This window comes from Epinephelus moara, chromosome 9 (genome assembly GCF_006386435.1).
Source record: "Epinephelus moara isolate mb chromosome 9, YSFRI_EMoa_1.0, whole genome shotgun sequence".
NCBI classification, from domain to species: Eukaryota; Metazoa; Chordata; class Actinopteri; order Perciformes; family Serranidae; genus Epinephelus; species Epinephelus moara.
In genome coordinates, this window is record NC_065514.1 from 1,124,445 (window position 1) to 1,147,079 (window position 22,635).

General features: G+C 40.1%; 2 protein-coding genes across 3 annotated transcripts in view; one reads left to right on the plus strand and one right to left on the minus strand.

Moving 5' to 3' along the window:
* The window catches only part of cops4 (COP9 constitutive photomorphogenic homolog subunit 4 (Arabidopsis)), a 520,559-nt gene that overhangs the window by 366,457 nt on the left and 131,467 nt on the right, over positions 1-22,635 (plus strand). The window lies entirely within an intron of this gene.
* The window catches only part of LOC126395745 (aryl hydrocarbon receptor-like), a 36,298-nt gene continuing 23,220 nt past the window's right edge, over positions 9,558-22,635 (minus strand). Inside the window, exons 3-11 of one of the 2 annotated variants that reach the window (XM_050053439.1) lie at positions 19,902-20,014; positions 19,724-19,813; positions 19,454-19,574; positions 19,054-19,193; positions 18,469-18,671; positions 18,271-18,380; positions 18,043-18,184; positions 14,736-16,260; positions 9,558-13,196 (exon numbers count right to left, since the gene is read on the minus strand). In XM_050053439.1, the coding sequence (XP_049909396.1) occupies positions 13,101-13,196; positions 14,736-16,260; positions 18,043-18,184; positions 18,271-18,380; positions 18,469-18,671; positions 19,054-19,193; positions 19,454-19,574; positions 19,724-19,813; positions 19,902-20,014 (2,540 nt within the window). In that variant the 3' untranslated portion in view covers positions 9,558-13,100. Of the gene's footprint in view, positions 13,197-14,735; positions 16,261-18,042; positions 18,185-18,270; positions 18,381-18,468; positions 18,672-19,053; positions 19,197-19,453; positions 19,575-19,723; positions 19,814-19,901; positions 20,015-22,635 lie in introns of both variants that reach the window. The other variant, XM_050053437.1, reaches the window with a different exon arrangement.

A 22,635-nucleotide genomic window follows, 5' to 3' on the forward strand; every position in this document is an offset into this window, starting at 1 on the left:
GTTGAGTAAAATTGTTTAAGCCGCACTTTTTGTTTACTGCACTTTAACAAAGTGGGAAAGCTAAGTAAGTTCCTAGTAAAACTGAATCTGAGAAAGCTGACCAGCTGCACTATACTTTTTATTTTAATTGAGTAAAATTGTTTAAGCAGAAATTTATACTTATATTTTTCATTCAAAAAATGTGTTATTTTTCACTTTTATATCTCTATTTTCATTCAAACAATGTGAAAAAGCAGGATTTTATATATTTTTGTTTCATTCAAAAATTGTGTAAAAAGAGTTAACTGCTGTGGTGGTATGTTTTAATAAGGTTACCAATAAGTAAAAGATATTTAATAGTTGTCTATTTTTTTCATTACTGTACCGAAAAAAACCGAACCGTGACTTGTGTACCGAGGTACGTACCGAACCGAGATTTTTGTGTACCGTTACACCCCTACCGGTGATGTATATTTGCGAAAAAAGAGTTTCCATTACACTTTTGCGATATACTTCTATATCGACACATCTGAAAAACCACCTCATGAGAGTGTAAAAACTTTTTCTCGATATTTGAGAGTTTTTTCGAAATGTAGGTGTTTCCATTAGCAGTTTTTTGTTGCGATATTTAGGTTTTGCGCATTTCTAGGGTTAATGGAAACGCAACTATGGTCATATCTTCACCTATAATACTATATACATTAATCATTTCGTTGATCAGATCTTATATTATTGTTTTGAATATTAGGGCTGGGTATCGCCACTGATTTCCTGAATCGATTCAATCTGATTCAATATTTCAGTTACAACACCAATTTTTGAGATTCTCAGAGAACTAGGACACAACTGGACTGAACTGTAAAACAAACTGAAACACTAAGACATTCATTCCTCCAAAGGGACTTTAAGGTTCTACTGACATATTTTTAATAACACTGTGAATGCTTTACAGGGTGTTTAATGAGTGGAACAATTGGCAGCAGCCAATGGTTTCATGCTTTTCCACTAATTAACAGTTCATGAAGGTAATGAGTAAAATAACTGTCAAAATCAAAAAACTTTTAAGGTGGGAAAGGTTGATGGACTCCAATCGAGCCTCAGTTTACATTATAGACTGTAGTTCACTTAAATATTTTTACTGATTACTGTAGCTGACAGATTTATATACACACGGAGGCAAACATATGCATGCATGCAAAGTATTTTAATCAAGTCTATATATGCACATAGTTTTAATTTGATTATAAAAATGGAAAGAATAATTTTTTTTACTGACTGCAGCTGGATGGATAAATAAAATCATGACTTTCAGAGAATAAACTTTAATGCCTATTTAACTGTGCTTTGAATTTCTTATCAAATTAACCAATAATACATTGAGTGAAATAATTCAAGGGTTTTTTTGCATGGTAAAATGTCTGTATTAAATGTTCATTCCAACAGTAGTGCATCTCTTTCCCCACATTTTCACCAGACTCCTCCTCTGGATTGATCTTTGACAACACGATGATATTATTCATCAGTTTCTAGGAAACAGCTGATGTAACTGCTCAGTCAGTAGGTGTGTGTCATGTTTTTGCCCTGAGTATGAAAAGAATTTCCTCAAGGGGACATTACTCACCAAGTACAGAAACTGCCAGGGCAAAACTGTGCTCTGTCCCTCTCATGGTACAACAGCTCCACCTTCAGGCATCTGCAGAACAAGCATCAATATAATGAACATTGAGCACAACGTCTCTGTGTTGACCGTGGACTTCTCAGATACAAGGGAACAATACATATACATATATACACATATACATATTACAATTTGTAAAATAATCCAGCGTCATCAAACAACATCCTGCAAGCGAGGGAGGAGAAATTATCTAAAAAAGAATTTAAAGGAAGAAGGCTTGTGTGGCCCAAACTCAAACAGTCAGTGATTTCAGGTTACTGTGCTTCAATACTATTTTGAAGTACTTTGAGGCTCAGTCAGGCGCCAAAAAGTGCATCATGGTTATGAGGATGTTTCCACATCCAATAATGGTCCATTCAGATCCTCTCTTGCAAACTATGAAATATTTATCATATTATTTCTATGGAAAAAGCAATTTAATGTATCTTGCCTGATTCTAATAGTCAATTTTAAAGCCAGTATTGGCCAATACCAATGATGTACCACTGTTATCAGCATGTTGCCCAATTCTGATATATCATTTAAAGCCAATATCAGCTGATATCGATGATGTGCAGATATTATCCTGCATCCCTAGGAATCATTTTTGAACCATAACTGGACATCTTGACTGGAGGTTCCAACAATGGTCATTTAACGTCTCAGTGTTTGCTGGGATACATTGCTCAAAATTAAGACGGTGTTTTGACATTTCTGGCTTCTGACCTTAAAAAGAAGTGTCTATTTGGGGCTTCTTGTCATTTTAATTTCAGATGTAATGTTCTGTATTTGAAAAAAACAAAGACTAGTCAATCAAAATTAATACAGAGTTGTATAACAGGATTTTCCTCTTCTCCTTTACTCTCAAATTAATCATATCATGACCCCTGGTGAGCCTTTGGAGGGCTGAGTTGGGAACCGCTGGACTAAACTACCTAACTGTACATAAAGTAGTTACAACAAGCTCCACCTCGAGCAGCCACAACAGTAACATGCTGCTTGTCTTGTTTGTTTCTACCTCCTTCTTTATTTTGTTCACCAAAGCACTGATGGACATACACACTTTGCTCCTCTGAGTACTGTGTATAAATGACAACAGATTCTACCTTGACTGTTTCAGGCATCTTTCGTATTATCTGTAGGACTATTTATCGCCACATGATGGAGCCAAAGTAGCATCTGGTGACAAGTTGAAGAGCGTTTATACCGTTTTCTGTCCTGTTAAGGTGGAGTACCAGTGCAGCAATGTAAAAATACTCCATTACAAGTAAAAGTCATGCATTCAAAATCCTACGTAAGTAAAAGTACTAAGGTATTATCAGCAAAATGCACCTAAAAAGTAAAAGTACTTGCAGAAAAATGACCCCAGTGACTCATATATCATTAATTATGAAATTACTACATAGATAATGCTGATGCATCAGTGTTAGAGCAGCTCAAGTGTTGTAGCTGCTCAATGTTGAGCTAGATTGAACCACCTAAAATACAGTTAATTTAGTCCAGTGATTCCCAACCTAGGGGTCAGGCCTCTCCAAAGGGTCACCAGATAAAACAGAGGACTTTTAGGCCCGTTTCCACTGAAGAAGTTCCTGGTACTATTTGGGGGGCAGGAACTTTACAGGAACGTCCTCTCGCTCGGCCCTCTCAACCGCCATGTCTCCACTGAGAGAGCGGAGTAGGAGGAAGGTTCCTGTAAAGTTACCGGGCTCTGGATGTGACGTAATCGTTGCGCGACCATTTTGACCAGGGCGACATGCCAAAGAAACAAACAAAGAAGAAGAAGCAGAATCTTGCGACTCCTTTTAAAAATGCGACACCTCGTCTGCTGAGTTTTAAAAATGCCGGCTATTTTGTCGCTTTCTGTTGACGTCACGTCCCGCCTTGAGTATATCCAATCAGCACCAAGTAAACCCCAAGCCCCACCCAGGAGTTATTTGGGGCCGTTCTGAGTACCTACTCTGAGGCAGGGACTTGTTTAGCCCCCGTAAAAGTTCCAGAACTGTGTCCTTCGGGGGTGGTTCCTGCGGTGCACACACGCACCAACGGGCCCGGCCCCGTAAAATTACCTCGAAGTTCCTGTGGTGGAAACGGGCCTTATGAGTTGATTAATAAGACAGAGAAGAAGAAGAAGAAGAAGGAACTGAGTTTTTGGGGCCAGTTGCCAGAAGAAAATGTTGGCATTGTGTGTTTCTGTGAACCCATACATAGTTTATCAACATGTCTATAGTGACATAGTTCTGATTACATGCATATGAGCTGATATATCATTGGGAGGTGGAGGTGATAATGGATGGCGTGACACTTAGGCAAGATGGCTGCCTGCCAAGCTGCAGACCACCACCAGTTGTTGCTTGGCGACCCTTTGCAGCATTTCCACCAGTGCTTGTGGCACCAAACCTGGGTGTATTTAGCGGCACATCATGGTCTTTCTTAGCGGCATTTAAGCCACTGAACCTGGGTGTTTTTCACCAACACATCCCGATGTTTGAGCCACCAAATGTAGGAGTTTGTTTTTTTTCCCAGCAGCTTTTGTGTTACTAAAAGTGGATGTTTTCAGCCTGTGGTTTTTGTGCCCAAACTTAACCACACGTTAACCACAGCGTTGCTGAGAAACATACAGTTTAAGTGTATCTGCTTCAAAATAATGCACAAATGCAATATATCTGTGTTTTGCAGAGATGTACGATGCCAACATTTTTTCAAGCTATTGAGTTGGTTTCTTGTCTGCAGAATAAAAAGGGTAAAAAAAATCCTATACTTTTCTTTTATCTTTGCTTGTTAGTTAAATATCATATTTGACCTCTTCTGGCCTCGAACATTTATTTAAATAAAACCATCTGAGAAGTCTATGGTGGAAACTTGGAGGAACAGTGGCTATAAGTGATTAAAGCACAATATTTCCCTCTAAAATGTGGTGACATATAAGTGTAAAGCAACACTTGAGTACCTCAAAATTGTACACATACAGTACTTGCATAAATGTACTCAAGATTCAGTGATATTTAGGCAATCACAACAACCTGATAAGCCACTTCCTGAAGTCGGAAAAACACCAGTAAATGAACAGATTATTCAATGATTATTAAAATGCCTGAGGCAAGCCTGTAAAACTATTTTAAATCAGATTTTAATCTATTAATGTCTCATACAAACAGCTTTGAGCCAATATTCATATGATAGCTGACTCAAACTGAAGAGGAAGTTCATAGAAAGTTAATGGCTATCCTCTCTCTGAGGCATTTCTTCCCCACTAGTTTACCTTTCATGAACTGAAGCTGAACTACTGTGCCTTTTTATGAACCAACTCCCAGAGCAGTCATTTGTTTTTAGAGCCACTTCCTCCCTCCATCCATCTCCCCTCCTTTTCTCACAAGCCTGTCTTCCTCTCTTTCTTTTCGCCTCTTAATAGAGCATCAGATTCCTCGCGTGAGAACGTCGTATCGGGTCAGGTTGATTGTGATATTGGGTTACTTTATTTTTCCTTAGTCTTTAATCCCTCATTCAGACGGACCAGTCAGCCTTTTCTTCGGGGACAGCTTGGATTTCAGAGCTGGACTTGGATGAGCTTTTAGAAAAACAGCTAAAATACAGGTCTTCTGCGCTTATTCCTAAAGTAAAATAATGGTTTAGCATTGCATAAGGCGACTGCTCACTTAGACAGGAGGAGAGCCCTTTAAGTACAGCACAAATGGTAATGTGAGGAGATGAAACAGGATGCATTAACCTGTTCATTTCCAAATGGAAGGTTATATTGAATGACTACGGCTCACAAGAGGACGGAAATTACATCTATTGTCAATTACCTTCAATTAGGAAAGTGATCTATATTCATCAAGTACAGTATGTGCACTGTATTTCCATAGTAAACAATGCTGCAGGGACATCCACGAAAAAGTTAACCATCAATGTCACGGTTCCAACTTTAATACAAGTTATATAAATATCTATCTGCATTATGTTGTTCATGTGATTCCTATGAAGTCTGAATGATGCATATTAAGGTCAACGGATCAAAATGTTGGTTTTTTATACCGTGCATTCTTCATTTAAATCCTGGCACGTGCATTACCCAGAATGCAACACCTCAGACTGTTCATCTGAGATTCAGCTGTATTCTGCCAATAGTGGGAGTTTTAAGTATGTTTCTAGTACTTAGCTAATGCTAGCATGCCAACACCCTAAAGCTCAGTCCATAGGGACTTGGGTTGGGAACCGGAGGGTCGCCTGTTCGAGTCCCCGTCCGGACCAAAATATGGAGCGTGGACTGGTGGCTGGAGAGGTGCCAGTTCACCTCCTGGGCACTGCCGAGGTGCCCCTGAGCAAGGCACCGAACCCCCCAACCACTCGGGCCGCCTCACCAAGGGCAGCCCCCTCACTCTGAGATCTCTCCACTTAGTGCATGTATAGGTCCTGTTTGTGCATGTGTGTGTCTTTCGGACCTGTGTGTAATTGACAAGCAAGAGTGAAAACATTGAATTTCCCCTCAGGGGGATTAATAAAGTAAATAAACTTAAAACTTAAACTTAACTTGAACATCTGGAGAATACCTGCTAAACACTGAGCATGTTCAGTGATGTTTTTAGATGGGGAAAATAAGGTAACAGATGCAAAACCAGCATATTACACAATATAAAGCTTGTCATAATGCGCTATGTCACATTTCCCACCACCGTGATAAAGTTTTAAGTTGGATATTCAACTTTCACTTCGGACCTAGTGGCGTCTTTTTATTCTGTTTGACCTGACAGGAAGAGGACAGTTAGCTCACCTCTCTGGGTCACATTACATCAATCAAACAATTTTTTTGTCACATAAAATAATGAAATATGATTTAAGTGAAAAGCAATAGTCAGTTCCATCAATTTGTGTATTCAAAACTGTGTAATAATAAAAAATGTCTATGGAGATCGGCTAAGGAAGCTACTGAATCCATGAAGACGTGGCAGCTGTTGAAAAATAACATGAATTTTCCATTAAAAAATATCTATATAAAACAGAAGAAATAACATTCAAACTAAAGATAAATCAAATCTGAGTCACTGGGTCACATTACATGGAAGTTATTGAAGAAAAACAATAATTTTTCATAAAAATATTAATAGAAAGGGCACGAAAACTCAATTTGGAGTTGTGTATCCTGTGTGTAATGTGTAGCAAAACATTTTGATGGTAAATCTGAGTCACTGGGTCACATCACATGGAAGCTATTGAAGAAAAACAATAATTTTTCATAAAAATATTAACAGAAAGGGCACGAAAACTCAATTTGGAGTGGTGTATCCTGTGGGTAATGTGTAGCAAAACATTTTGATGGCAAATCTGAGTCACCGGGTCACATCACATGGAAGCTAAAATATTTATGTAAAGGGAAATTACAATAAAACATGGGTTTGTGTTATTTTAACAGCACTACATTGATGATCCCTGAGAGTCAATGTGGGTCGATATCCAACCTCAAACAGACTTCACTGCGCGCCCCTCCCACCCAGTTTAACACAGGTGATAATTGCTTAGCACACACCTGTTCTCCGGATCCATTCCCACTTAGTATGCGCTGTCCGCTTGGTTAGCCAGGTTTGCCAAATGTCGCTGTGTTGTCCTGCTGCTTTCATGTTTGGTAATCCTCTCAGAAAGTCGGTCCAACCGTCCTCTCAAACTAGCTAACGTTAGCCGTTAGCAGTTAGCTCGCGTTACAGCGGCTAGCATGCAGTACTGGTGTAAAACCACTCATATTAAACCTGAATATTTTTTACCAGGCGTTTGGTTTATAACAAGTTCCGGCGGCCGGTGGGCACCGACATGTTTAATCTTAATTTTATTTTCTTTAAAACACCATTAATTAACGGTTAACGGCGAACGGGACGTCTTCAAACAAATATTTCCGGCGGACAACCAGGGGCCAATGACCGAACAGTACTCGGCAAACAGCCAATCAGATGCATCAGGGTTCAGCCAATCAGCTTCGTGCATACTTCCTGTTGTTTTCCCACACTGAGGCCACTTGACCTTTAGGCTGTGACCGACATCACTCCCTGCTCACTTTATAGTGCACTACATAGTGAATTATCACTCCCTGCTCACTTTATAGTGCACTACATAGTGAGGAGTGAGTGATAATTGTAAACACATGACTAAAGAAACATTATTCATTCATTTAAGGAATAAAAATCCCATGTTCTTCTGGATTACCGAGATTATTATCTCAGAATTATTATTTTTTTAAATAAAATTCTGCTCTTGCTTTTTTGCATTAACAAGGTAATACTCATATATATTTATTATTCAGGGGTTTTTCCCATGAAAACTCTTCTTATAACTCTGATATAATAATGTTAATTCAGAAAAATTAGGGCAATTTCTTTTTTTACATGAAAACTTTTCTCAGAACTCTGACAGTCTAATAATCTTAATTTAGAAAAACGAGGTAATACTCTTCTATAATCTTGGTTTTTTCCTTTATTTTTTTGTAATTATCAAGGTAATTACCTCCTTAATTCAGAAAAACAAGAAACATTTTTTCATGAACACTTCTGTTACAATTCTGACATAATAATGTTGTTAATTCGGGGGTAAACATTTTTTTTTCTCCATGAAAAATTTTCTCAGTATTCTGATATAAGATAATAATCTTAATTTAGAAAAACAAGGTAATAATCTTGTATATTCTTGTTTTGTTTTTATTAAGGTCATTATCTCTTTGATTCAGAAAAACAAAAGCAGTTTTTTTTTTTCATTAAAACTTTTGACATAATTCTAAAATAATAATGTCATTAATTTGGAAAATCAGGGCATTTTTTTCCATCGGGTTTGTTTTTTTTCCCCAGTATTCTAACATAGGTTAAAAAATTACATCAGTAAAACAAGAGCAGATATTTTTTTTAAATGAAAAATTTCTAAAAGTTCTGAGATTAAAAAAAAAAAAAAAAAAAAAGTGAATGCATCACGCTTCGGACATGGCCAGATAAAGTACAAATTTAAAACATCATATCTGGACACTTTCCTTAAAATACATAATAATGAAAAAATAATTATGTCATGCATTAATCCAGAATTATATTACAGCACTGTGCTTATGCACAGTTTTGACTGCTTTACTGAAGTATAGGCAAATTTGAACATTTTACTTCACTACCATACTTCATAAGTTTAATTGCTTTGCAAATTAAATTGATAGAACAAAATATAATCAACAAATAAATGAATTATGAAGTATGGTCATAGATTAAGATAAGGCAATCCTCATGAGGAAATTCACAAGCTACCCAGCTGAATATACAGTAATTCACGTGATCTCCACCTTCACCAGCCAAATGAGTACAAACCTTTGGTAGTCTGAGTGTTTTAATGACACTTATACTTTTGTACTTTTAGTCAAATTACATTTTGAATGCAGGACTTTTACTTGTAACCGAGTATTTCTGCACTGTGGTATTGCTACTTTTACGTAAACAAAAGAGTATTCTTCCTGTCAGTTTTTACGCTGTACCACTAAAACCACATTTTTGTCTGCAGCCAGCAGGAGGGGCTAACATTAGCAATTAGCTCAAAGCACCATTGTGACTGAGCTGCTGCCATGGCTGTAGACTCTTGTTTGGCCTCCGTCAGCAGTGTGAGTTTTTTTCTACATGATTCAATCAGAAACACAGGAGACACTGAAGAGGCCGAGGGGAATCTGCTGTGTAAGAGGCTGCTGGCGGTTACATAATGGTTTGTGGGAACACATATCTCAACATTAAATGTGCCATCGCAGATTCTCCACAGATAGCAATACAAGTTGGTACTGGAGCTGCAGATGGAGCACAGAAACACAATGAGCTGAACCTGATACCTCCTCATATGTGTGACCGTCAGAGGGCGACCCAGTTTGTGTCCCCACATGAACTCCTCCTGAGACAACACAGAGAAATAATACATGAAGGTATCAGAGCGGTTACAGTTCTTTAATGGCAAAATAAATAAGACTTCTCCCCCATGGTTGTGTTTTATACACGAGGAATACAAAGCAGCTACAGAGAGTAACATGACCTATAATTACAGAAGCACAATTACATGGCGATGTCCTGCAGGCGAAGATGCATTAACGTGTACTTTATTATGAATATGACAAAGTTCTTCTTTGATACATCTGAGATGGATTTAAACTGAAATAATACAGCATGTTTGTAAAGTTCAGAGTCACACTCTTTGACATGTGTTCACATTAAACCTTAGAGCTGCCATCTCTCCCAGATCACGTGTGTGAGCGCAAACAAATTAAGAATGAGTTCATGTATCCCTGGTTGCAACATTATCTTTAACTGCCAATAATCTATTAACTCTCATTATGCACTCCATCAGTCTCCAGTTTGATTTCTGAAGAATTATCCACCAATCAGTGTTCAGTTTAAACATCATTTAACATTTATAAGCAGTAAGAGTGTATAAAAACTATGAACCACTATAATGTGGTTGTAAGCTGATATAAAGACATTTGTTAAGTGTTCATTAATGTATTTGCACTGAAAGAAATTGTTTGTCCTATTTTGTCAGGTTTACATATTCAAATTACACATAAAGTTTCCATTGAATTGAGTCAATAATTCTAACATAAATCAAAAGATACCATTTATGTAATTAAATTAGATAAAACTGAGCTGAATAGAGTATGAGAATTTATACTCATAGAATTTACATTATTGAAATACACAGAATTTATTAACAGTTATTGGGTACATAAACTTATAAAAGTAAATACACAGAATATATTTACAGTCAACAACAAAAATTGTAACTGAAATCAAATCAAATATGTCTGCATATTTTCTGTGAATGTAAAATATTTGTTAGTTTCTTTGCATTTAAGGAAATTAGTTGGTCTATTTTGTCAGGATAAAGTAAGCAAAAAAAAGGAATTAATTCAAATGAAACAGATGAATAGGCTATGGGAATTTATGTAACTCATATAATTAAGCTTACTGAAACACAAAGAAATAATTTACAGTAATTAGATACATAACTTGATTAAAGGAAATTCAACAAATTTGAATTTTTACAGACAGTAATTTCATGAACAGTTACAGTTAAATAAATTCTCATAACGTATTAATCTCAATTTTATTTGTTTAAATTACTTTTTTCCTTTGGTTTATGTTAGAATGACTTGATTCAATGGGAATATTTATATTTACCAATTACCAAATAATTTCTTTGAGTGAGTCAACAACCAAAACTGTGTATGTAAAATCAAATAAAATATGTCCAAATATTTTCTATGAATTTAAAATATCTTTTTAGTTTCTTTGAACTTAAACAAATTACTTGGTCTATTTTGTCAGGTTTAAGTATTGTAATTAGATATAAAATTTTCCATTGAATCTATTTAAGTAATTGTAACATAAACCAAAAAAAAGTAATAAATTAATATAAAAAAAAGATGATTGGGCTATGAAAATGTATGTAGCTCATAGAATTTATAAATATAAGATTTCCATTGAATCAAGTCTAACACAAACCAAAAAAGGAAATCAATTAAAATGAGATGAATAGGCTATGAGAATTTATGTAGCTCACTGAATTTGCCTCATTAAAATACAAAAAAAATAATTTGCAGTAATACATAACTTCATTAAATGAAATTCAACATATTTTAAATACACACAATGTATTAAAAATATTTACATAAACTTAAAAAATAAGGTAAATGCTATGAGATACAGTTACATAAATTCTCAGAGTATTAATATCACTTTTCTTTGATTTATTTTTTTTATTTATTCATTTATTTATTCATGTTTAGTTAGAAATACTTGATTCAATTAATTTTTTTTTTATATTTAATTGAAATACATAAACCTGACAACAGACCAGATCATTTCTTTGAGTGAGTCAACAACCAAAACTGTCACTGGTGTATAAACAGTCAATGTCAAAATGTAACCTAAATAAAACATGTCTGCATATTTTCTATGAATATGAATTATTTCATTATATTTTTATGAAAAAATTCCATGACAACTGAGCAAACTCCACCTGCTGATCAAAGCCATGACATGTGGCTGAAAGCTCCAGAGAGAAATCCAGTAAGTAGTTTTTGTTGTCAAACTTATCCAAGGTCAAAAGTGAACCTTGAAGATGTAATTGCTGCCAAATACTGTACATTAATAAACACTTAAATATACATTTCATCTACATCTGTTTTAATGTGTGTATATGGCTACTACATGCTAAATGTCAGGGGTGAAAATATGTTTCATTGGGATTTAATTATCTTGGTCACATCAACAGCTGAGTTCAGCTTAAATAGATTTTACAGTATTTTAATACTGCATTGTTTGCATTTCATGTCTCACATGATTATTTAATACACAATTCCTTTAAAACTGCCAGATAATTGGCAAATCTAAGTGTTAACTGTGACTCTTAAATGTGGAGCATCAGTCTGAGTCACAGTTCTTTTCAAACAAAAGCTGCGTGAGTGTCGGGGAAAAACTACATTTCACTCCTTAGTTTCTGAAGAAAATCCAAACATCTTTGGAGACACGATGTTCATACCTGTGGCCAGAGGAAAATGTCATGGTTTCTGCAAACCACAAATATGTGATGTTTGCACGTGTTATACATATGATGTCAATGTTTCAAAAGTGAATGTATAAAGTAGTACATGAGCTGACTTTGTCATCGTGAGGTGGAGGGGATGGTGGATGGCGTGTCACCTAAATAAGGTGTCATCACAGTGGGAAGTCTTTGAGCGAAGCAGGAACTCGCAGGCGAAACACTACTGTGCATATTCAGTGGGCCACATACCCTGGAAGTAAACCCCATAGGTAAAAACCTTTTTTGGCCTTTGCACCAGGTGAGTAGCTCCATTGGACTGAACGGGCGCCATCATCCAGTATCTAGGTATTATTAAACATCCATGCCAAAATGCCAAACCTGTGGCTTCAAAGCATTCGTCCACAAACCAAAGGGTGATGTCACGGTGCTACGTCCACTTCTTTTACACCGTCTATGGATTTGTCTTCTAAACGCCACTCAAAGAACGACACTGATATAAACTGCATATAAACCATGTTCACTGATTCACATTGTGATGTAGAATAGGAGGAGTTAACCTGCTGTAACTGTCCTTTATTCCGTACAGAAAGTCCACTTGCAATGAATCCTGTCGGGTGCAGCTTCCAATCAGCTGACAGGACACTTCACAACATTGTTGGTTACTTGCAGAACGAGTATGTGTAAAATTATTGGTTATGACTGATTGATAACTATTTAAAGAGTCAGTGCTCAAATGCCCAGAGACTGGAGATACTCACAGCTACATCATCAGCGAAGACTGACGTAGCAACTTTTGTTTGAAATGAGAGGGTTCATAGACACAACATCTATAAAATATCACAAGCATCCCAGAAGCAGAAACTCCTCATCATACTCAGGCGTATCTCTGGGTCCGATCAGAGTCTGTGAGTGCAGAGCAGAGCAGAGGCAGCTACGGGCCGGTGTTTTGGGACAGGTTGATGCTCCCAGCAGGAAGGGCAGGGAAGGCAAACGGGTCAATGACACCGTTCAGGGGGACTTTGGGGATCTGTGGAAGAAGAGCGCAGAGATACTGTGATTATCCTGCAAATTAAAACAGCCAGATGGATCAGATTGTAGGAGGTCACGTCCACTCTATTGTCTCTCCTGACAATAAAAGGAGGGAAATCAGGTCTAGATATCAGATCAGTACTGAACATTTGGAGGTGTGAAGAGCGTACAGACAAAACTGTGGACTGCTGGCAGACTCAACAAAGCTAACAAAGGGAAAAATGCCAGCACTCACAAATGTCCTTTTGGTAAATTTAATAAACCAGCTTGGGTGGCAGTATCAGAAACACAGACGATTCGACAGAAAGTCTTAAGACTTTCTGTCGAAACGTCTGTCGCTGTTTTTGGCCGTGCACCTTTCGAGGGGATTTATTTTGAGAGTGCTTGCTTTTTTCCTACGAGACTCAACAAAGCTGTCATAATAATTTCAGGCCTGTTTGAAATATAAAAATCAGCAGTTCACAAAGTGGATGCTGTGACACCCTGGGTACCTTAAGGACAGGTGAGGATGCCACAAGATACAATTGCAATTTTCTTCATAGACCATTCTTACTAACATGTCTTTTCATCCTATTACCAGCAGCGGTTACCTGTGAGTCTGTGTCATCATGGCTAAATATGGTCCCAGTGGCACCTATTGTCGAGGGAACTTCCACAGAAGCTGTTTTATTATTTTGCCAGGTGTTTATATGTCACCTCTGTTGGGAGATCACCTCAATGGCATTAACAGTAACAAAACCAGCGTCGGGCAAGAAAATGTAGTGAGCTGAGCTACCAGTTACTCTACATCAAAATAAAGTCTCCCTACACTGAAGCTAAGCAAGCCAAGCAACGAGAAAATGGCAAACGTAGCTGCAACTTGAAAAGCTACTTTTATTTCTTTTACTTTGTCAAATTTGCATTATCTCTGTGATAAGAAAAATTGACAAACACATAGGCGCCCCAGGCTGTTGGGGGTTTGAGAGCACCGCGGCAGTGCCCAGGAGGCGAACTGGTACTTCTCCAGGTACTAGTCTATGCTCAGTCCGTATAAGGACTTGAGCCAGCAACCCTCCGGTTCCCGAGCCAAGTCCCTATGAACTGAGCTACTTCAGCCTTGACAGTAAGCTTGGTGCTTGGATAATTTGGACCAAAATGCTCCTTGGAAGTTATAGTTGATCTCACTCTTCAAGTTTTTGTGTACACAGACTTGTACCCATGACTTTATGTCAAAGAACGAGCTTTTTCTAACGTAGTGATGATTAAAACTGGAGAATTCCATGCACATTTAACTCCTGAAGTTGCTTTAACTATCAGTCCCTCAACACTGTGCAGCAAATGAGTGGGACATCTGAAATGACTTCTCTCACTTCACAACTCTGTGTTTGCTGGTCAGCTGAGATGGAGGAGAGGCTCATTAAAACAGGGCAAGAACTGCCTGAGACTTATACACGTGTGTGTTTTTTTTAAATTATAACCACTTGGACAAAGAGTTGGGTAATTCTGAAATCTGAGCCATTCCTTCCCAAATTCGTTTCTAATAGCGGCTTTATTTTACCTGAGCGTCACCGCTCCAACAGAAGAACGACGACTGTAATGATCCATTTTCAGGATGATATTCTGAGTGAGCTGCTCCCAGACCAGCGTTGTTTCCACTCAGATGAACCAAACCGATATTGCCAAAATCCATACAGCCAGCTGCCGCCGCCGGGTGCATCATCCCCTGGTTGATGACTCCAGCCGCCATGCCTGGACGTGGCAGTGCAAAGGGAGCATTTGTGGTCGACTCTGCAGCGTGTGTGGTTCCTCTGGCACAGGAAGGTCCCAGGAGGGGCCCATTCTGTCGGGCAGGAACAGTAGCAGCGCTCGGTATGTGGCCTTCTCTTTTTTCATACATGCAGCTGCCGGATAAGCGCTGCGTTTGCGGGTACAACGGCTGAGCTGTCGAGCTCATGCTGCCTGGTGTGTGTGAGGAATGTGTCAGTGTGTGATGGCTAAAACTTTGCGGCAGCTGTTGTTGCCGCCACGCTGACGAGCTCTGTGAACCAGTCAGCGTGTATTGTACAGTTTGGCCCGTCACATCCGAGCCTGACTGACGGCTGCTGCTGTGGATACTGTTGGTGCTTTTAACAGATGGAAAATGTTGTGTCACTTCAGCGTGTGTAGAAATCATTTGTTTGCCACAGTGGTGATTGTTGCTGCTCGGAGGCCACAGCGAAGAGGTGTGTCCCTGGTGAGTGTTACAACACTGTGTGGGTGTTGGTGTGTGAGACGCAACTTGAGAAGCGCCGTTTAGTCCAGGCGAACACCCAACACCGCCAAAAACACCTCCTAACAGAGTCTGCTCTGCAAAGCCAGATTTCATGTCCGTCACTGGCTGCCACTGGTTGTTTGAAAACAAAGATCCAGGATGGTTTCCTTGGACGGATAAACTGTTAATCGACCCAGAAACATGATCCGAGTCCTGCACACACACACCAGTCTCCCTCTGCAGAGCCTCCTCAACGTACGTGAACACATCGTTAGCCAGGATGTGATTTAGTTCCTCTGATACGTCTTCCCTCTGGTCGCTCATCCTGGCGAGCATGTTCTCCCAGTCCCTCAGCTCCGTCTCCTCCACTTCAAGCCCCTCGATCCCTCCAACCCCAATATCCCCCAAAATCTGCTCCAAAGAGTCAATCATGGCTTCAGATGTGAGGTCCCTGGTGAGCGTCCTCTTCTGCGAGGCCTGGATCTGGCCCGGCACGCTGAGCAGAGCGTGGCTGTCCATGAAGGCTTGCTCCAAAGACGGCTGGAGTTGTTCTTCACAATCAGAGTCCTCTAATTGGTTTAGGATTTGGAGCTGCGGACTGGGTGTCTGAGGCTGGGTGTAAACAGAGTGGTCCTGCCGGCGAAGGGATCCCAGCAGGGAGGCGGGGTCCAAAGGTTTCTCTGTTGTGGGCACTGTGGAGCCCGGTGCACCGGAGCCAGGAGGACCGGGGATAGACTCCAGACAAACGTCGTAGAGGACGCCTTCACCTGTGGCAAGGTTGAAGGGAAGCTGCCGCCTCCTCTGGTGCAAGTGTTCCTCTCCTTCTTCGTTTCTACAGAAAAATATGGAGCGACAAACAGGTTAATATTAACTCCAAAAATTTGAATACTGTACCTTTAAACACTTAAACTAAGGGTGAAGGTTTGGCACAATGACCTCAGCGGTTCTTTAACCAAAACCATTTCCTGCATCATGCACTTCAGTTCACACCAGTTATGTTAATGAGAACCATGCCAATTAAAAATTTGTGCCAAATTTGTCTTCAAATTTGGCACAAACGTTCACTTGGATTTGTGAATGAACTGATAAGATTTTGGTGGTCATAGGTCAAAGCTCAAGAACACTGTGACCTTGTCTGTCTCATTCTTTTGAATGTGTTATCTCAACAACACCTTGAGCAAAATTTCATAAATGTTCACTTGGACTTGAGGATGAATTGGTAATTTTAGTGTTCAAGGGACAAAGGTCAAGGTCACTGTGGCCTTGCATCCATCTCATTCATTAGAACGCAATATCTCAAGAACACCTCGAGGGAATTTCAAATTTGGTACAAACGTTCAATTGGACTGAAGAATAAACTGATTAGATTTCGGTGGTCAAATGTCACCATGATCTTGTCTGACTCATTCTTGTGAACACGATATTTCAAGAATACCTTGAGGGAATTTCTTCAAATTTGGCACAAATGTTCACTTGGACTCAACAACGAACTGACTGGATTTCGGTGGTCAGAAGTCAAGGTATATGTGACCTTGTCTGTCTCATTCTTGTGAACGTGATATCTGAAGAACACCTTAAGGGAATTTCAGATTTGCCACAAACATTCACTTGGACTCGGTGATGAACTGAGAACATTTTGGTGGTCAAGGGTCAAAGGTAAAGGTCGCTGTGACCTTGCATCCATCTCATTCTTTAGAACACAATTCCTCAAAAACACCTTTAGGAAATTTCTTCAAATTTGGCACAGATATCCACTTGGACTCAACTATGAAGTGACTAGTTTTAGGCAGTCATAGGTCAAAGGTCAAGGTCACTGTGACTTCGACTGTCTCATTCTCCTGAGTGCGGTATCTCAAAAACACCTTCAGGAAATTTCTTCAAATTTAGCACAAATGTCCACTTGAACTCAACAATGAACTGATTGGGTTTCAGTGGTCAAAGGTCAACTTCATTTTGACATCATAATGTTCTGTATAAAACACTTTCTGGCCATTACTCAGCGTCATATCTCAGGAATAGAAGGGGAGACATTTGGTCAGATACTGAATTGGTGACTCTAATCTTGAAACTGTGCTGATTGTATAGATCTTCTGTGTGTGAAGCATCCATGTTTTCACTGACATGGATGGAAACTGTCAGAGACACTGGACTGGTGGGCGGAGTCATATAACCATGGGGTGGTAATTCTAGTTTTCTGTTATTTTATATCCACTTCTGACGCTACTAAATATGACCACTCATTTGGCATTCACTTTCTGCTTAAGGGTGCTCCACCCTTTTCAGACTTTAGGTTGGACATTCTTGACTTTAATTGTCTCATTTGCTCCTTCTTCTTTTATTTCTCTTTGTGCACACGGCCCTACAGTCTCACACACTTTTATGGGGATTTGCAGGTCTCTACCTACGAATGCTAACTGGGATCAACTCACACGTGCCTTTAATTTACGAGGAAAATGGGATTCACAATTATAAAAACACCGGTGCGAACAATTCTGCGGTTTAAGAACACATCATGAATCTGAGGTAGACTTTTCTAAGGACCTCTCTTAAGAACACATTTCAGAAATGACACCCTTGACCAAATAAGAGTGTAAGATAAGAAGCTGATGCTTACGTGAGGGCTTTCTGCCGAGCGATGATGAAGTCCGGTCTCCCTCCCTTGAAGACGACCCTGGCGTTGGCCTGAACCCACAACCAGTGTCCTTTTTTAGTCAGCAGTCTGAAGAACGTGAAGCCGCTGTCTCCAGTCTTGATCACTGAAGATGGATATGTGAATCAGGTTAATAACAGCGCTGAAGAGTAGCACATGAATAATGCTGGTGTGTCTTATAGGATAACTCACTGCGGAGGTGGTTGTCAGCGCAGTACATCATGTCAGCAGCGTGGATGAACTGATAGCCGGAGCCTGGTGTGACCAACTCGATCTCTGAATATCCTAAAACCAGCTTCCCTCTGAAACACACAAACACAAGGATTATTAAAGAAGCTGATCCTGGGAAGCATTTAATATTATATGAAGAGACTGTCCAGAGATGTCTACCTGGTGTCTATGCCCAAAGGAGCAAAGTCCATCCTGTGTTTCGTCTGGAAGATGAGGGTCTTCGTCCGGATCTCCATGACTGAAGGAGGCTGCACAGGAGTGGCGATGGCAAACAGAGCCAGCTGAGGAGGAGCTGCGGTCCCATCGGCCCCTGTGTTTCCGTGCAAATGCAGGTACTTCAGACGTCCATTGAAGTTCAGAGCCTGGAAGTGGAGGAGACAAAATATCAACAACCATTTCAGGTGATGCTGGCAGCACGGCTCTGTGGATGACACACATCTGTCTATCACTTTGGTCGAGACGGAAATATCTCAGCAGATATTGGATGGACTGTCATGAAATTCTGTACAGCATTTATGTTCCCCAGAGGATGAATCCTAACGACTGTGTTCATCCAGTGTTCCCTTAGATCAGAGGATGCAGCTCTGCAGGGCTGTTCCTTGATCTCAGCCTGTAACCTCAGGCCTTTGCTGTTAGAGTCCCCAAACTTTGCTGCATGTCATCCCCCTTCACACCCAATACTGTCCTATCAATTAAAGGCAAAGAGCCCACCGAAAATAATCTTTGAAAAAGAGACTACATTACCAGGAATCCAGAGGTGTTGTCCAGGAGGCAGCGGAGGCGACAGCAGAAGCTTCTCTCCAGGAACGAGGAGTTCTCTGGAGGGATGTACTGAGGCAACAAGCCCACTGAGCTGCTCGAGGCTTTACTGCTAGACTGCCCATCTGCTGAGAAACAACAGTCATCTCAAACTGGTGACGTTCCTTTACTGTATTGCACCACATCTTACCTTCTAGCTTAGCCTTCTAGCTTTCTCGAGCTAGGGCAATGGTAGAGGAGGTTCAACAAGGGATGATGGCAACCCCCCAGAGTGACAGGCACACTACTCAAAGGTTGTGAGCAACAATATGGAGGTAACACCTGAATAAAACGTATCATATTTGTGACAGAGACACAGGTAGATATTGATGGCTTGAATTCGTACCTTCTGCTCTCACGTCTGAGTGTGTGTCGTTGGGGTTGAGGGCGAAGTGGAGCTGACACTTGAACATCTCTCTGTCGTCCATGTGGACGAGATCAAGCACATTCTGCTGCACCACATCAGACTGAGGAAAGACAGGAAGGAAGACAGGTTACATTTACTACAAGTCCTGTACAGTCATGAGGTACTTATACTACTGCTATTTTTACTTCAACAAAGCACCTGAAAACTTCCTCCACCTCTGCAAAGAAAGATATTCACACTGTGTTTTACCTGGTGGAAGCCGAGGAAGTCCTGGATGGTCGGGGATGTGTAGAAGATCGTGCCATCAGTCGTCACCAGCAACACAAAGCCATTTAAAGCCTGCAGAAATCATGGAAATACAAAATGACATCCACACTAACCACTACACACATATGCACACATGTAATCCAGTGTTTAGTTGCTGTACCTGCAGAAGGAGCTCCCCCTCTGAGAAACTGACTCCATCCAGCGACGCCGACTGTCCATTTCTGTCATTTGCAGAAACAAGAGGAGCTGACCTTGTGTGCTTCTGGAGCGCCACTGCAATAAACAAAAGAGAACCAATTAGTCAAAACCAGAATAACTGCCTTGTGGTTGTATGACTCCGCCCACCAGTCCAGTGTCTCTGACAGTCTCCATCCATGTCAGTGAAAACACGGATGCTTCACACACAGAAGATCTATACAATCAGCACAGTTTCAAGATTAGAGTCACCAATTCAGTATCTGACCAAATGTCTCCCCTTCTGTTCCTGAGATATGACGCTGAGTAATGAGAAGTGTTTCATGTGTTTTTCATAGCAACTTAACTGTTTTCTCAGAGTGGGGAAAAATCGGTACAGCACATTATCGCAATATTTTGCGTGGTGTTATTGTATTGATACACAGACGCCATGTATATATATTATTAATTTTTTGCAAATACACATTTTATCACAACTCTTGGTACTAGAATAATAACATCAGTTGCTTTTTCTGCCCACTAGATGGTGCTGATGTTTTTGTTCCTGGTGAGGTCCGCAGAAGTCTCAGTCAGGTTGGACAAAGAAATCAGAAATACGACGTTGGCGTTTAAATCAAACGTCTGGACTTATTTTAGATTTTTTTTAAGGAAAGGAGGACTTGGAAATGCCAAGTGATTTGCAAGCAGAGTCATATGAGAATAAAATACTCTGTGAATACTAGGAACATGAGGACTCACCTCATGCCACCATCCAGAGATAGCGTTAGCCGATGACGGCCAAGCTAACGCTAAAAATCAACCAGCCCTGGACACACTTAGCTCCACAAAACTACCATCCAACTCTGAGAGAGCGAAGAAAATAACACAGTCCATCACCTACTTCATGTGCAAAGATCTGCGTCCATACAGCGCTGTTGAAAACCAAGGCTTTTGTTACATGCTAAAAACACATGAACCCAGGTATGTGATTCCGCCCCCACGTTTTTTCACCGACACAGCCGTAACCAAGCTCTACAGAGAAGTGAAGCATAAAGCCGCCTGGACTTCAAGGTCAGTGGATTCATACGTGACTATAATGGGACATTATCTGACAGAGGACAGGGAAGTCACAATGGAGCAAACATAGCAGACCTCCTGCAAAATGCAGCACCGTTGCCATTCAGTTAGCAGGATACCTGCATGTGAAGTGTTTGGCTCAGGCGCTTAATCTGGCCTCTCAGGGGTCATTAAATCTGCCCACAGTCAGTCTGTCAGGTGTATGCAACATTTCTCTTTTTTAAAGATATTTTTTGGGGGCATTTTCAGCCTTTAATGGATAGGACAGACAAGTGTGAGGGGGGGAGAGAGAGGGGGAGTGACATGCAGCAAAGGGCCACAGGCTGGACTCGAACCCGCTGCGGCAACAGCCTTGTACATGGGGCACCTGCTCTACCACTAAGCCACCGACGCCCTGTGTATGCAGCATTTCTGACAGGTTTTATGACAGTGTTGGTCAGTCTGTCTGCTCTGTGTCACATTTTGCTGCAATAAAAACGATTAAAGTCGAACGGACTGACAACTTTATCTTATGAAGTAAAATTGATGATGACGAAGTTTTCCTTTGGGGAAATAATTTGCAGTTGGAAAAGGAAATAAATCGCAATATATCGCAATATATTGTATCGCAATACTCAACGTATCGCAATAATATTGTATTATATCCAAGAGAAAGCTCCGATAAACCCGCTGGACACGACCTGCTCAGCACCAAATAGACACAGTTAGACTAGCTGGTGAACACAGTGAAGCATTTAGCAGCTAAAGCAACAGATAATTGACCCTTCTCTATGTCCTGCTGCCGGACGCAGACTGGCTAATCATAACGTAGCATTGGACCGTCTCCGACGAGGTTCCAACAACAACTCAGCTGTGCTCCATTGACTCTAATGCAGTCATTTCAGATTTCCTTCATTTTCCTACTCGTTACCTGGAGAGGTTGGAAAAAGATATACGTTTCTTCCCTGTTCCAAAATCAAACCCTGAAAAGTGTAGGGTTAGCTAGCTAGCTTCTGAAGATATAGCCTACTGAATGTATACACATGCTGCTTTTGCTTTGTAATGATTATAACAGTGAAACAAAGACCGACCCTGCTGTACAGGAACCAGTGAAGGGAAGCAGGGAAACTTTGCTCATATTAGGGTGACCATATTTTGATTTCCAAAAAAGAGGACACTCGGCCCGGCCACAACATAGCCTACTTAAATGATACTCACAGTTTACTCAAAGATGCCTTATAATTTTAATATATTTAAGTTTACTCAAAGATGCCTTATAATTTTAATATATTTAAAGTTTAGATATATGGATAGAATATTCAGTTATATTACAAAATAATATCTCTCAAAGACAGAAATTCAGATAGGCCCCGATAAATAGGGGACACATACACACACTAGAGTGTGGCTACCTGATGGGTCCCGATGTGTTGTTCCGGGTTCGGTCAAAAATGTATAAATTGTACTCGGGCTCGGGTCGGATTCGGTCAGCTTTCAGTGAAAATGTAGTGTAAAAATAAATAAAATCCTACTGTCTGTCCTGTTTATTGCTTGGGGACTGTTATTTACGTGACAACACCTGAACATAACACACACACACACACACACACACACTGGCTGTTTGTTTCTCCCTCTCCCCTCGCTGGAAGCCTCGGACCTCCCGC